The 12,401-nt window shown below is 35.8% G+C and overlaps 1 protein-coding gene and 1 long non-coding RNA gene across 4 annotated transcripts in view; one reads left to right on the forward strand and one right to left on the reverse strand.

Annotated features, from left to right (window-relative positions):
- CEP85L (centrosomal protein 85 like) overlaps window positions 1-12,401 on the reverse strand; it is a 164,178-nt gene that overhangs the window by 4,723 nt on the left and 147,054 nt on the right. For both annotated transcript variants that reach the window (XM_042987080.1, XM_007078775.2), the window contains exons 11-12: window positions 2,456-2,563; window positions 264-495 (exon numbers count right to left, since the gene is read on the reverse strand). In XM_042987080.1, coding sequence (XP_042843014.1) covers window positions 264-495; window positions 2,456-2,563 — 340 coding nt within the window. The remainder of the gene's footprint in view (window positions 1-263; window positions 496-2,455; window positions 2,564-12,401) is intronic.
- Window positions 1-12,401, forward strand: part of LOC122238723 — a 34,752-nt gene that overhangs the window by 1,548 nt on the left and 20,803 nt on the right. The window contains exon 2 of one of the 2 annotated variants that reach the window (XR_006217838.1): window positions 9,408-9,588. The exons of the other annotated variant lie outside the window; for it this stretch is intronic. This is a non-coding gene — a long non-coding RNA (uncharacterized LOC122238723). The remainder of the gene's footprint in view (window positions 1-9,407; window positions 9,589-12,401) is intronic. 2 annotated transcript variants of the gene reach the window in all.

Here is a 12,401-nt window from a genome sequence, read left to right on the forward strand (position 1 = left end):
TATTAACAGATTCAGCAGAGCTCATCCACACAGGCAGTCTGCCAAGTGGCAGTCTGAATCAACTATGAACCTGATCACTTCTATAAGGATAATGAAGTAATAACGGTTATTTACACACCTACAGATTTATTCAGCGATTTATAAATCTAAGTAGGAAAGGACATAAAAACAAATAGAAAAAAGGCAGTCAGAAATTCCTGATTCATGAAGACAGGTTTCTAATTGCTAAGCGATATAGTAAGGACAAGGCATCAGCCACTTACATCTGATTCCCAGTAATAAGGAAAGATTAGGCTCCTTGCCCTGAGCACGCTGATTAAGAATACTACACAATGCCTTCAAGTCAAACAAACAATAGGACATTTCCTTGAACAGCTGATCAATCACACTCAAATCAGATAGTGGCCATTTAGTGAGTACTGTCTGCTGCCTGGATTGGTCTCCTTCCTGGCCTTGATCCAATAAAGAGCACGTCTCTTCTGTTTGTCTTTGGTTCTGCAACGCATAAAGAAAACAAAAATCAGGTTGTTAGATCAGAGGAAGGTACTCAAAGGACATACAGGTTAACATTTCCCACCATCTATAAACAAAATGATAGAGTCCTATTACATTCACATTAACCAAGTTTAACTGCATACACACAGTAGGGAAAAAAAAAAAAAAAGAAAAAGAATTTAAACAGTGAAAATGATTTAATGGTTCCTCTGGACCATCTCATGCCCCAGGGTAAACCTGAGAAAGGCAACAAATCCAGATTCAGTGTCTAGGAGCATCTCATATCATATAACATCACCTGATAAGCATCTGGGTTATGTATGTGTTTTTTTATGATGAGATTTATCCCAAGAACAAAAAGACCTATGAAGAAATTTTAAACCTCATGCTATAGTTTTACTGTTAGTAGGGATAATGATTTAGTTACTTTAAACTATCTGTTGCAAACTGAGGAAAAAGTTTTTATGTTTTGTTAATGTTGACAGGTACCAAAAGTTTCAGCAAAAGAGAAAAAGAAATACAAGTATAAAATCAAAGAAGGAAACAAAACCCCTAATAATCTTGAATTGTGAAATCCGAATTGGAAATATCAATATGAACTCATAAATTATCATACTCAGAAAAAGCTACCTTCACCTTATCCCCCAAACTTCACCATCTATCTACTCTTCATCCTGAAAACTGCTAATTAGAGACAATATAAAGCTTTCCAGTTGGAACTCTATTTAAAAATTACCAAATAGCTTGCACTGATGAGGAAAAGATTTTTTAATAGATGAATGCCAGCTAATAAATATAAAAATAACTAGGAAAAAATATGATTTTAATCACGTAATGATCCACACAATTATCACCAGTGAATACGAAAACCATCAAGGGAAAGGGTGCTAATAAACCGCATATTCACACAGTTACCTAAGTAGCTCTCCACATATTACCTACTGTTTGCAGAGGCCATAATGTAACAAAGGGAAGAATAAGTCTGTTATTTTAACCATTTTAACCCGGTGAACTCAGTATTTCTGTCACTTACAGTGGGATAACCAAACATATATAGTTTGATGATATGAACAATGCCTACAAAGTATTAATGACAAAAAAATGTTTGACTTGACTTACTGACATCTTTAGTTCTTCTTGTAGCTTATAAGAAATAGAAGGGGTAAAGAACAAGATAAATGACACCATGAGGAGGCAATCAGGCAAATCTAGGTCTGACAATCTGTAACTCTATAAGACAACAGGCCCAGGCTTGTCAACAAGTCACTAACATGAACAAAATGAGAAACTTTAGATTTATAAGACAAAATAAAATGCAACTCATGGTCTCTTTTGATTGAATGCTAGTTTCAACTGTCATTATAAAAAGCATTTGAATTTCCCAAAGGGGAAATTTTAGTATAAACTAGGTATTATCCAATATCGAGGAACATTATTCTTACTGGGTGTGACAATGGTGGTATGTTTGTACAGGAAATGTCCCTAACTTTTGGAGATGCATTCTTGGGTATTTAGAAGCAAAATGTCATGATTAGAGTTAAAAAACTAAAGTAAGTATTTTCTGTATAATGTAAGCCATATATGTCAGCTTATAATTAAGTGAAGAAAGTATAATCTGTTCCAATGATGAAGTGTTAACATTGCACCCTTCTTAAGGATTTTCAAGGATAATTTTGTTTATATTCAATTTACACTTTATTCAATTACTTTGGGACCTAATCTCTATATAGCATTTGACTGTTGTAGTTAAGTCTGTGGAGGTGTATTCTAAGACATGAAAAAAATAAAAGTTTACCTTTTTGATTATAACTTTGTAAGAAACCTAATGGATTTAATTAACTGACATATCAAAATCCAGTCTTCAACTAAAAATATTCCATGATATATACAAAATAAGCATGTGCTTTAACTTAAGTACTGAATCATTCTTTGACAGCAATTTGAATTTTTTTTTACTCACATCAAGCAATGTTTTTGTTAATCTCTGTAGGTTTCTTTCTTTCTTTTCCAGCTCTTCCATCATCTTTTGAGTAGTCAATTTTTCTTTAGAAAGTTTCCCTTGCATAGACTAGAATAAAGAGAATTGGAAAGCAGAGAATGTTGTTAATGCTAAAAGCAAAATGCAGTCAGGTAGGTAGACAGGAATACAGGCTCTGAAATACTTTGGGATCTGTCCTCCCCCACCCCTTGGAAGATGAAGCCTTCATTTTCAAACAACCCTTACTGCATCTAGAGTGGATGACAACAAAGGAAAAAACAAATTATCATCTTTACCAAGAAAGTCGACAGTCTGGGTAAAACATGTTAAACCTAAAGCAGCTGGTGTTGAATGCTATGTTACAAACAGCTCTTACTAATTGATTTTTTGTTCATGTATTCAGAGTGTTTTAGCAAATCTATACCTCCCATGCTCCACACCCCATTTTTCTTGTGGTTAATAAAATACAAGATAATAAGATCATAAGACCATCCTCATTTTCTATCATTTGAAACATAGCTAAACACACTTCTCTCAGTGTATGGTATTCTGAGCAGTGAATATGATGAATTCAGGCCAAAGGTCTGTTATGGGACTTTGATAAATGAATCTCTTCTTAACTCTATAAATTACAAATTATCCATTGTAATAAAATTCTGAGTGTACCAAAACAGTATATAGGATATTTTAAGAGTACTTGGGTCACTTCAGCTGCTAAGTCTGATTTTCAGCCACACACCAAAGATAAACTTGCCATAAACTCTGTAGTTATCAGTGATTTCTAGAGGTTTTAATTAACACTTTTTCCTTTTGTGAAATCACAAGATCAATAAATATTTGACAAGAAAAGAGATTTCTTCCCCCCCCCCCCCAGGACTATATTTATTTAGTCCCAATTCTGAAACTACTTCAGCATGCTGACTGCTTAAATAGTACACAATACATTATGAAGGTTCACCCCCCCCCCCCATATTATCTCTGGCTAGAATAAAAGAAGATAGCTGTCACCATGGGTTGAGATAAGATTCTGTAAATATAAAGCAGTTTTCTTAGTAACAGATATTCAACTTTGTAGCTTATTACTTGGATTTGTTTGCTAAACTCTATAAAAATTGTTTTAAATTTAATAACTCATAAGTTGGTTACAAACGAATTATGCTCTGGGGTGCCTGGGTGGCGCATTCAGTTAAGCATCCGACTCCAGCTCAGGTCATGATTTCCCAGTTCATGGGTTTGAGTACTGCATTGGGCTCTATGCTGACAGCTTGGAGCCTGGAGCCTGCTTTGGATTCTGCGTCTCCCTCTGTCTCTGTCCCTACCCAGCTTGTGCACAGTTTCTCCCTCAAAAATAAACATTAAAAAAAGAAAAGTGAATTAAGCTCTATAACAAGTGTATTTCCTTCCAGGGAAAACTTTATATCTCACAAAATTTAACCTCACAGCAGAAAGTCACATGGATTCTGAAATTCCTTTGTAACTGCATGTGAATGAACCAAAAACCTATTTGAATGATATGTATTTATTTATCTGGTTGAAGATCTAAGCTTACAGGCATAACAAGATTATCTGACTGGAATCTAGAATCTATCCTAAATTTTCTTAAGATTTTTGACTATCTTATTAGCATTGTGGAGGAAAGGCATAACAGTTAAGCTACTCTAAATCTAACATTTTAACAATAAAATCTGACCCTGAGAGGCATTTTCACAATACTATAATGTAATCTAGTGTTTTATATTTTTACCAGTTCAGTCATACTGAATGTGATTAATAATTAGCAAGCAAATCTGACTAACATGTTCATATATAAGACTAAATTTAAATCAGTGAAGAAACAGGCAATTGTCTCCATCAGATTAAATACGAAATGTCTGGCATTAGTGCTATTTTTCATAAGAAAAAAATCTGGATTTGGGAAATATATTAAGCTTAAGATGTTTGTTATGTTGGTTGGGTTCAGGGTACTTATGAAACAGTCCTTTAATAGGGGAAAGAGTTCACAGATAAACTTATCCTAAAAGGACCATATGTTGTATAACCTCTAGACTAATATGAGGGTATGAGTGCCATAGCTGTCTGACACAACATTCTATCTATAAGATTATTTCTCTATCCCAAATTGTATGAAAAAGCATATGTTTAAAGCTTAAGAAAAAAAGAGAAAGGAAAATTTCTAGTAATCTTAGAACGGGATTACTAACATTAAAAACTTTAATTTTCAAATGTCTACAGTATGTCTATAAATTTCCAGTTAATCATCTTTTAAAAATTCTAAGTTACTAACCTATATATATTTATCACATTCTTTTTAGAAAATTTTTTTAATGTTTATTCATTTTTGAGAGAGAGAGAGGGTGGGGGAGGGGCAGAGAGAAAGGGAGATAACAGAATCTGAAGCAGCTCCAGGATCTGAGCTGTCACCACAGAGCCTGATGTGGGGCTGGAACTCACAGACTATGCGATAATGACCTGAGCCACTTAACCAACTGAACCACCCAGGCACCCCTATCACAATCATTCTTAAAGTTGAAAAATGGTTTTAAAAACATTTGTTGTTTTGATCTAAATATCTAGAAATGCTATCTTTTGTCCCATAAACAAAATAGCTTAAATGAAGGAAAGACAGCTGTGCCTTCACCAATAAATATCATGTATTCCACAAACGCGGTTTAAGAGAAAGTATTTTGATTAAAAACTTATGTTAGCAGTTTTACTATATAAACACACACAACTCCATCCCAAACAATGCACCTATATGTGCGCGCGCGCGCACGCACACACACACACACACACACACACACACACCACACACAAAAACACCATACAAGAGTTTCACAAATACATTTCTTCATGCAATCATTCATTTAGCAAAAATTATAACCAAGCACAGTCTGTGCACTGGATGATGATGTCTCAGTGAATAAACAGTCAAAACTCTGGCCCTTTCATAACTTTTACTAGGAAGTAAAAGATCAAAGAAAATAAACAATGTGTAAGTTACATAGTATTTTGTATTAGAAATTGACTAGCACTTTGGAGAACAAATTCAGCATGGCAAGGGAGAGGAGGTGGAGATCGCAAATGGGGCAGAGTATAGGCTCATGGAAAAAAGGTGACGTTTGAGCAATGGCTTGAAGGAGGTAAAAGACTGCATCTCATACATATCTACAGTGTGTTTCAGTCAGTGCAAAGGTTCTGAGCCAGATGGTGTCTTCTGTGTTGAGAAAAAGCCAGAGAGCCAGGGTGGCAGAAAATAGTAAAAGATGAAGTCAGAGAAAGCACAGATTGTGTAAGGCTGCTGAGCCAGTGAAAAAACTTTGATTTTTACTTTGGAAAAAATGAGGAACCATTGAAAGATTCTGAGAAGAGACATGACATGATCTGGTTTTTGTTAAATAGGTCACTCAGGCTGATGAGAATAGACTTCAGGCAACCAAGGATGGAAGCAGGCAGAAATAATTCATATGGAGAATAAAGATGTGTTGGACCAGGGTGGTCAGGAGAAGTCAGATGCTAGATATATTTTGAAGGTAATAAGATCTGCTCACAAATATGAGGCAGAAGAGAAGGGTAAGTCTAAGGTTTCTGGAGTGAACAAATGGAAGGAAAAATTTTCCATCAATAGAGAAGGGCCTGAACATGGATGGTAGAGTAGGTTTTACTATTTTCTCTTCGGGGAAGGAAAGAAATTCAATTTGGATTTATTATGTCTGATATGTCAAGTGGTACTGTTGAGTAGGGAGTTGGATATACAAGTTGTAAGGTCAGGAAGAATTATGAGCTGGAAGAACTTAGGGAGTAGTGAGCAGACACATTACATGCAAAGCCATGGGACTGGGCAAGATCACTAAGACAAATACAGGTACAGAATTCTAGGAAAGAAACAGACCTTTTTTGAAATATGGTACAACTTTTTGAAAGCATTTTACATGTCTGCACAATAAACTTTAACTTAAATATCACAAATGCAATTAAACGTATCCCCCTAAATTATAAGAAAGAAAACTTCTAATAAGGTACTTTGTCCAATTTTTATACACTAGCCTACTAGTCTGCCTATATCTTTATTATAATAGGATTTATGTTACAGATGTTAAATTTATTGTGTCTAGTTAAATAAAACAAGAAAATAACAATAAAAACTTTAAAAAGAAAGTTCTTCTAAAATTTTTTCATTTAAAATTTTATTGTATGTATTTCAATGATCTAGATATAGGGCATAAGTAAATCAGTTTGAATTTATTGAGAACAGATACAGAGTTTCATGCTGTTATGATTCCATTAGTACAAATACCACTATTCTTGTAACAGCTTACGTAACTATACATGAAAGGTAAGATCATGGTGCTACTAGCATTAGAGATAGCGGTAAGAGGCATGTGTACGTAACAGAAAGGTAATAATGGCATCTACAAAGCATTAACAAGGGGAATGCATTCTCTGAATGAAATTGATATTTTTTCTCAACACCTTTTATTTTATTTTTAAATAGTTTTTCTTTTGTTTTAATGTTTACTTATTTTGAGAGCAAGTATGCCATGTGCACGAGCAAGTGGGGGAGAGGCAGAGAGAGAATCCCAAGCATGCTCCACACTGTCAGTGCAGAGCCGGATGCAGGGCTTGATCTCACAACCCATGAGATCATGACCTGAGCCTAAATCAAGAGTCGGAAGCTTAACTGACTGAGCCACCCAGGTCCCCATCAACATCTTTAGAAAAACTAGTTAAAAGAAAGATCATCTCCTAAATGAGGCCACTCCTTAAAGACTAGGAGAGGTGGCTGTTTTACCTAATGCATAGAAACAACCACACAGTCAAAAAACTTTTTGACAGAGTCAAAAAGAACCAGAGGAATATATTCCAAATGAAAGAATAAGAAAACCTCAGAAAAAGGCCTTAATGAAACAAAGATAAGTGAGTTCAAAATAGTAGTCATAAAGATTCTCATCAAGGTCAGCAAAACAATGCATGGGCAAAGTAAGAACTTCAACAAATAGAATATATAAGAAAGTACCAAGTAGAAGTCATAGAGCTGAAGAGTAGAATAGCTTAACTAAAAATTTAACAGATGGATTCTACAGCAGACTAAATGAAGCAGAAGAAAGGTCAGTGAACTCAAAGACAGGGCAGACTTCATTCAATCAGAATAGCAACAAGTAGAAGAATGAAGATGGCTTAAGGGACTGAAAGGACAATCCTAAGCAAATCAATATTTGCATTACAGGGTCCCAGAAGGAAGGAAGAAAAAGGGACAGAAACCTTATTTGAAGAAATAATGTCTGAAAACTTCCCTAACCTGGGGAAGGAAAGAGACATCAAGAGCTAAGAAGCCAAGAGAGTTCCAAATATGATGAACCCAATGAGACCCAAAGGGGCACATTATGATTAAATTCAAAACTTAAAGACAAGGAGAGAATCCTAAAAGCAGCAAGAGGAAAACAACTTGTTATATACAAGGGAACCCCTACAAAATTCTCAACAGATTTTGAGCAGAAACTGTGTAAGCCAGAGGGTGCAACAAAATCTATTCAAAGAGTTAAAAGTACTGTCAACCAAAAATAGTTAACCCCACAAAGTTGTCCTTCAGAAATGAGGGAGAAATAAAGAATTTTCCAGGGGCACCTGGGTGGCTGTTGGTCAGTTAAGCTTCCCACTTGGGGTCAGGACATGATCTCATGGTTAATGAGTTTGAATCCTGCATCTATGCTGACAGTAGGGAGTCCGCTTTGGAGCCTCTGATCCCACTTCTCTCCTCCTCTCTCTCTACCCCTCCTTAACTCGCACACACTCTTTTCCTCTCAAAAATAAACCTTAAAAAAAAAAAACAAAACTTAAAAAAAAAAGGAGTTTTCCAGACAAGCAAAAGCTGAAAGAGTTTATCACCACTTGACTAGCCTTACAAGAAATGTTCAAAGGACTTCTTTAGGCTGAAATGAAAGGGTGCTAATTAGTAACAGGAAAACATGTGAACATATAAATCTCAATGGTAAAAGTAAATATATAGTAAAATTCAAAATAACACTGTAAGCGTGGTGGGTTAATCACTTATAAGGGTAGTATGATGGTTAAAACAAAAAAGTAGTAGAAACAACTAACTGTGATAGTTTGTTAATGGATACATAAGATAAAAAAGAAATAGTGGCAACAAAAATATAAAAAGATGGGAGGACTGCATCAAACTAAAAAGCTGCTGCATAGCCACACACACACACACACAATGAAAAGGCAATCTAACAAATCAGAGAAAATAACTGCAAATCATATCTGTTAAGTGGTTAATATCCAAAATATACAAAGAACTCACAGAACTTAATTAGCAAACAAAAACAATAAAAAATCTGATAAAACATGAAGTAAAATGAGGGCGTTTGGATAGCTCAGTTGGTTAAGCTTCTGACTCCTGATTTCGGCTCAGATCATTATCACACGGTTTGTTGAGTTCGGGCTCTGCATCAGGCTCTGTGCCGACAGCATGGAGCCACGCTGGGATTCTCTCTTTCCCTCTCTTTCTGCCCCTCCCTTGCTCTTCGTCCTCTCTCTCTCTCAAAAAAAATTTTTTTTTAATTTAAAAAATGGGCAGAAATTCTAAATACACATTTTTCAAAGAAAATACACAGATGGCCGACAAGTATATGAAAAAGTGCTTAACATTACTACCTGTCAGAGAAATACAAGTCACAACCACAATGAGATATCGCCTCACATAGTTAGAATGGCCATTATCAAAGACAAGAGATAACAAGCTCTGGTGAGGATGTGGAGAAAAGGGAACCCTTGTGCATTGTTGGTGGGAATGTAAACTCGTGCAACCACTAAGGAAACAAGTATGGAGGTTCCTCAAAATATTAAGAATACAACTACTATACGATTCAGCAATTCTACTTCTGAAAAACACTAACTCAGAAAGATATCTGCACCCCCATGTTCATTGCAGCATTATTTCTAACAGCCAAGACATGGAAACAAACTATCCACTGATAGATGAATGGATCAAGAATGTGTGATATATACAATCTGGTTTATACAAATGGAATATTAACCCAACAATACAAAACAAGAAAATCTTGTCACCTGCAACAAGGTGGATGGACCCTGAGGGCATTATGGCAAGTGAGGTAAGTCAGACAGAGAAAGGCAAATACCATGTGATCTCACTCACCTATGAAACAAAAAAAAACCAAAAAATCCTCAGAGATAACAGAGAATAAATTAATGGTTGGGGTGGGGAGTGGAATTAGGGAAAGGGGTAAAGAGGTATAAAGTTCCAGTTATAAAATAAGGCCTTGGGGATGTACTGTCCAGCACGATGTCTACAGTTATATTTGAAAATTACTAAGAGAATAGATCTTAAAAGTTCTTATCACAAAAAAAAAAAAAGTAAACTATGTGGTGATGGACATAAACTAGATTATTGTGATCATTTCACAATATATAAAATAACAAATCATTAGATTGTACGCCTGAAACTAATATGTTACATATCTGAATAAAAAATAAGTTAACAGTTAAAAAAAAAAAAGGTATAGAGTTAATGGTAACAGCATAAGATTTTGTAGTAACACAAAACTAGGTTCTGGGTCTACACCCTATGTGCTGTGCAACCATGGATAAGTTATTCAACCTTTCTAGGTTCCAAGTTCATCAGAAAGAATTTCCAAACTTGTAAGGTATTGTGAAAATTATGCAGTGTGTATACAGACATTTTGGGTGCCTGCCTAGTCTCAAATCCCACAAGTCACAAGCGGCCATATTTTAAGAATTCTGCACCTCTCAGGTATAGCTCACTGAATCAAGCAGAGTGAACACTTAACCACACCTGAGAACCTGGGATGCAGAGTCTAGGAGTTCATCTCTTCATGATTGGAAATGAACTACAGAATATAAGAGGCTGCTATGTGAGCTAAAGAATAAAGGGAGTCTGTGTGCACAGAGAGAAGAGAATGAGACACACTGCAATGAGAGAAGCAACAAAGCCTCTTCTTTCCTGAAGCCTGGTTTTATTCCTTCTGATGGGTTCCACAGTATCGCTACGTTCTTTCTACACAGTGGTTCTGTTTTTGCTTAGGCTAAAGTGAATTGGTTTTTTGCTTAAAACCAAAAGCCTAAATGACTTTCACTTGGTACAAAATATTTATGCAATAATCACTAATTCTTCTTATACTATTAAAAGGAGCCCATTTCTTATAACCAATCATCATGATGTACACTTTAAATATCTTACAACTTTGTCAATCATACTTCAATAAAGCTGGAAAAAATAAGAGCCTATTCCAATTCAGCACTGTGGGTTTAATTTTCTTGTGGGCAAAGGTTTTTGGTCTGCTTTGTTCACTAGTTATCCTCCAGAAGAATGCCTGGCCCACGGTAGAAACTCAGTTAAAGTTATTGAACAAAAAAAAGATGAGAAAATAACTAAAACCCAATTTAGTTTTTAAGTAAAAGGCTATATTCATTCATTCAAAAATAGTGAGTATCTATGCTATACTATACTGTATTAGTGTTCATTTGGATAAGGATTATTCAAAGAGCATAGTGTACCTATTACAAAACTCTTAAATAAATATATCAGAAAACAAAACTAGGCACTTTACTGAATCTCAAGGAGCTAATAATACTACCATATTGCAGAGTGTAATACAGTAAAAATTTCACTTTGGAGGCAAAATTTCCAAATTCTACTTCTAGGCAACTGAACACAAGGTGCCTTCTACAAGGCTAGTTTTCTGACATGCTCCAGTTTAAGATCTTTCATGCCTGGAGAAGACCCTTAAAACAAGTCTTTCCCCTAAGGCTTACATAAGGAAGATATCAAACTAACCTCTTGTGCCTTTCTTCCTTTCTCTTGGGATGCTTCCCTTTGAAGCAGCCAGGAGCAATGCCAAGAGCACAAACTGAGGTCAGACAGTTATTAGAACTGGAGCTGAGACCTTAGGCATATCTCTTTAAATCTTGGCTATATCATATATAAAAAGATGCTCTGTCTTACCTTGTAAGCTTACTATTGAGGTTTAGAAATAGTAAATATAATCAGAAGCACAGTTTCTGTGCCATGTAATATCTTCCTCATCAGCATCATCACTGATACCTCTGCACTTATTAGGGGCTCCATTTCTCACTTTAGCCTAATTGTGGAGAAACAGTAAATCCCTTTCCCTCCTTCCTACATACTAATAAAAAGAATTTTCAGGGGCGCCTGGGTGGCTCAGTCGATTAGTGTCCAACTTGGGGGTCAGGTCATGATCTCATGGTTTGTGAGTTTGAGCCCTGCACTGGGCTCTGTGCTGACAGCTCAGAGCCTGGAGCCTGCTTCAGATTCATTCTCTCTCTCTCTCTCTCTCTCTCTCTCTCTCTCAAATAAATAAACATTTAAAAAATTAAGAATTTTCAAAATACTTATAAACTCTAAGATAAAAAAATAAGGAATACACAAACACAATTAAAACTGCTATTTTTAGGTTTTTGTTTATAATAATCCAAGACCATGTATAGCTCAAATTCCTTTAACTATCACCTTACTACCTGATTTAACTTTCAAAAAAATCTGTCTGAGAATTCTGCTTCCTGCATGACAGTATGAGGAGCCCCTCAGACCCACTCCTCAGTGAAAATTATAAAAGAGCACATTTAAAGTTTCTGGAAATGGCCCTAAGAGCACACAGCAAACGAATAAACATATATTTGAGAAAATCTACTGAAAGAACAGCAAAGTCTATAATATTTGAACCAAAACCCACTCCATCTTTATGTTCTCACAGCTCTCAGCGAGATGGAAATTTCACTTCCGACTGGGACAGCCAGTAACACACTGGGCTCTCTGTCCCTAGCTCCCCAGTGGAGAGCTATCTTCCCAGGAGGGGCTGATATCAGCATTTCTCTTCCTGCCCTCTGCTACCTGCACCTGAGGCTAAGTTCCAGACCAGTACAGCCA

This window comes from Panthera tigris, chromosome B2 (assembly GCF_018350195.1).
Source record: "Panthera tigris isolate Pti1 chromosome B2, P.tigris_Pti1_mat1.1, whole genome shotgun sequence".
Taxonomy (NCBI): Eukaryota; Metazoa; Chordata; class Mammalia; order Carnivora; family Felidae; genus Panthera; species Panthera tigris.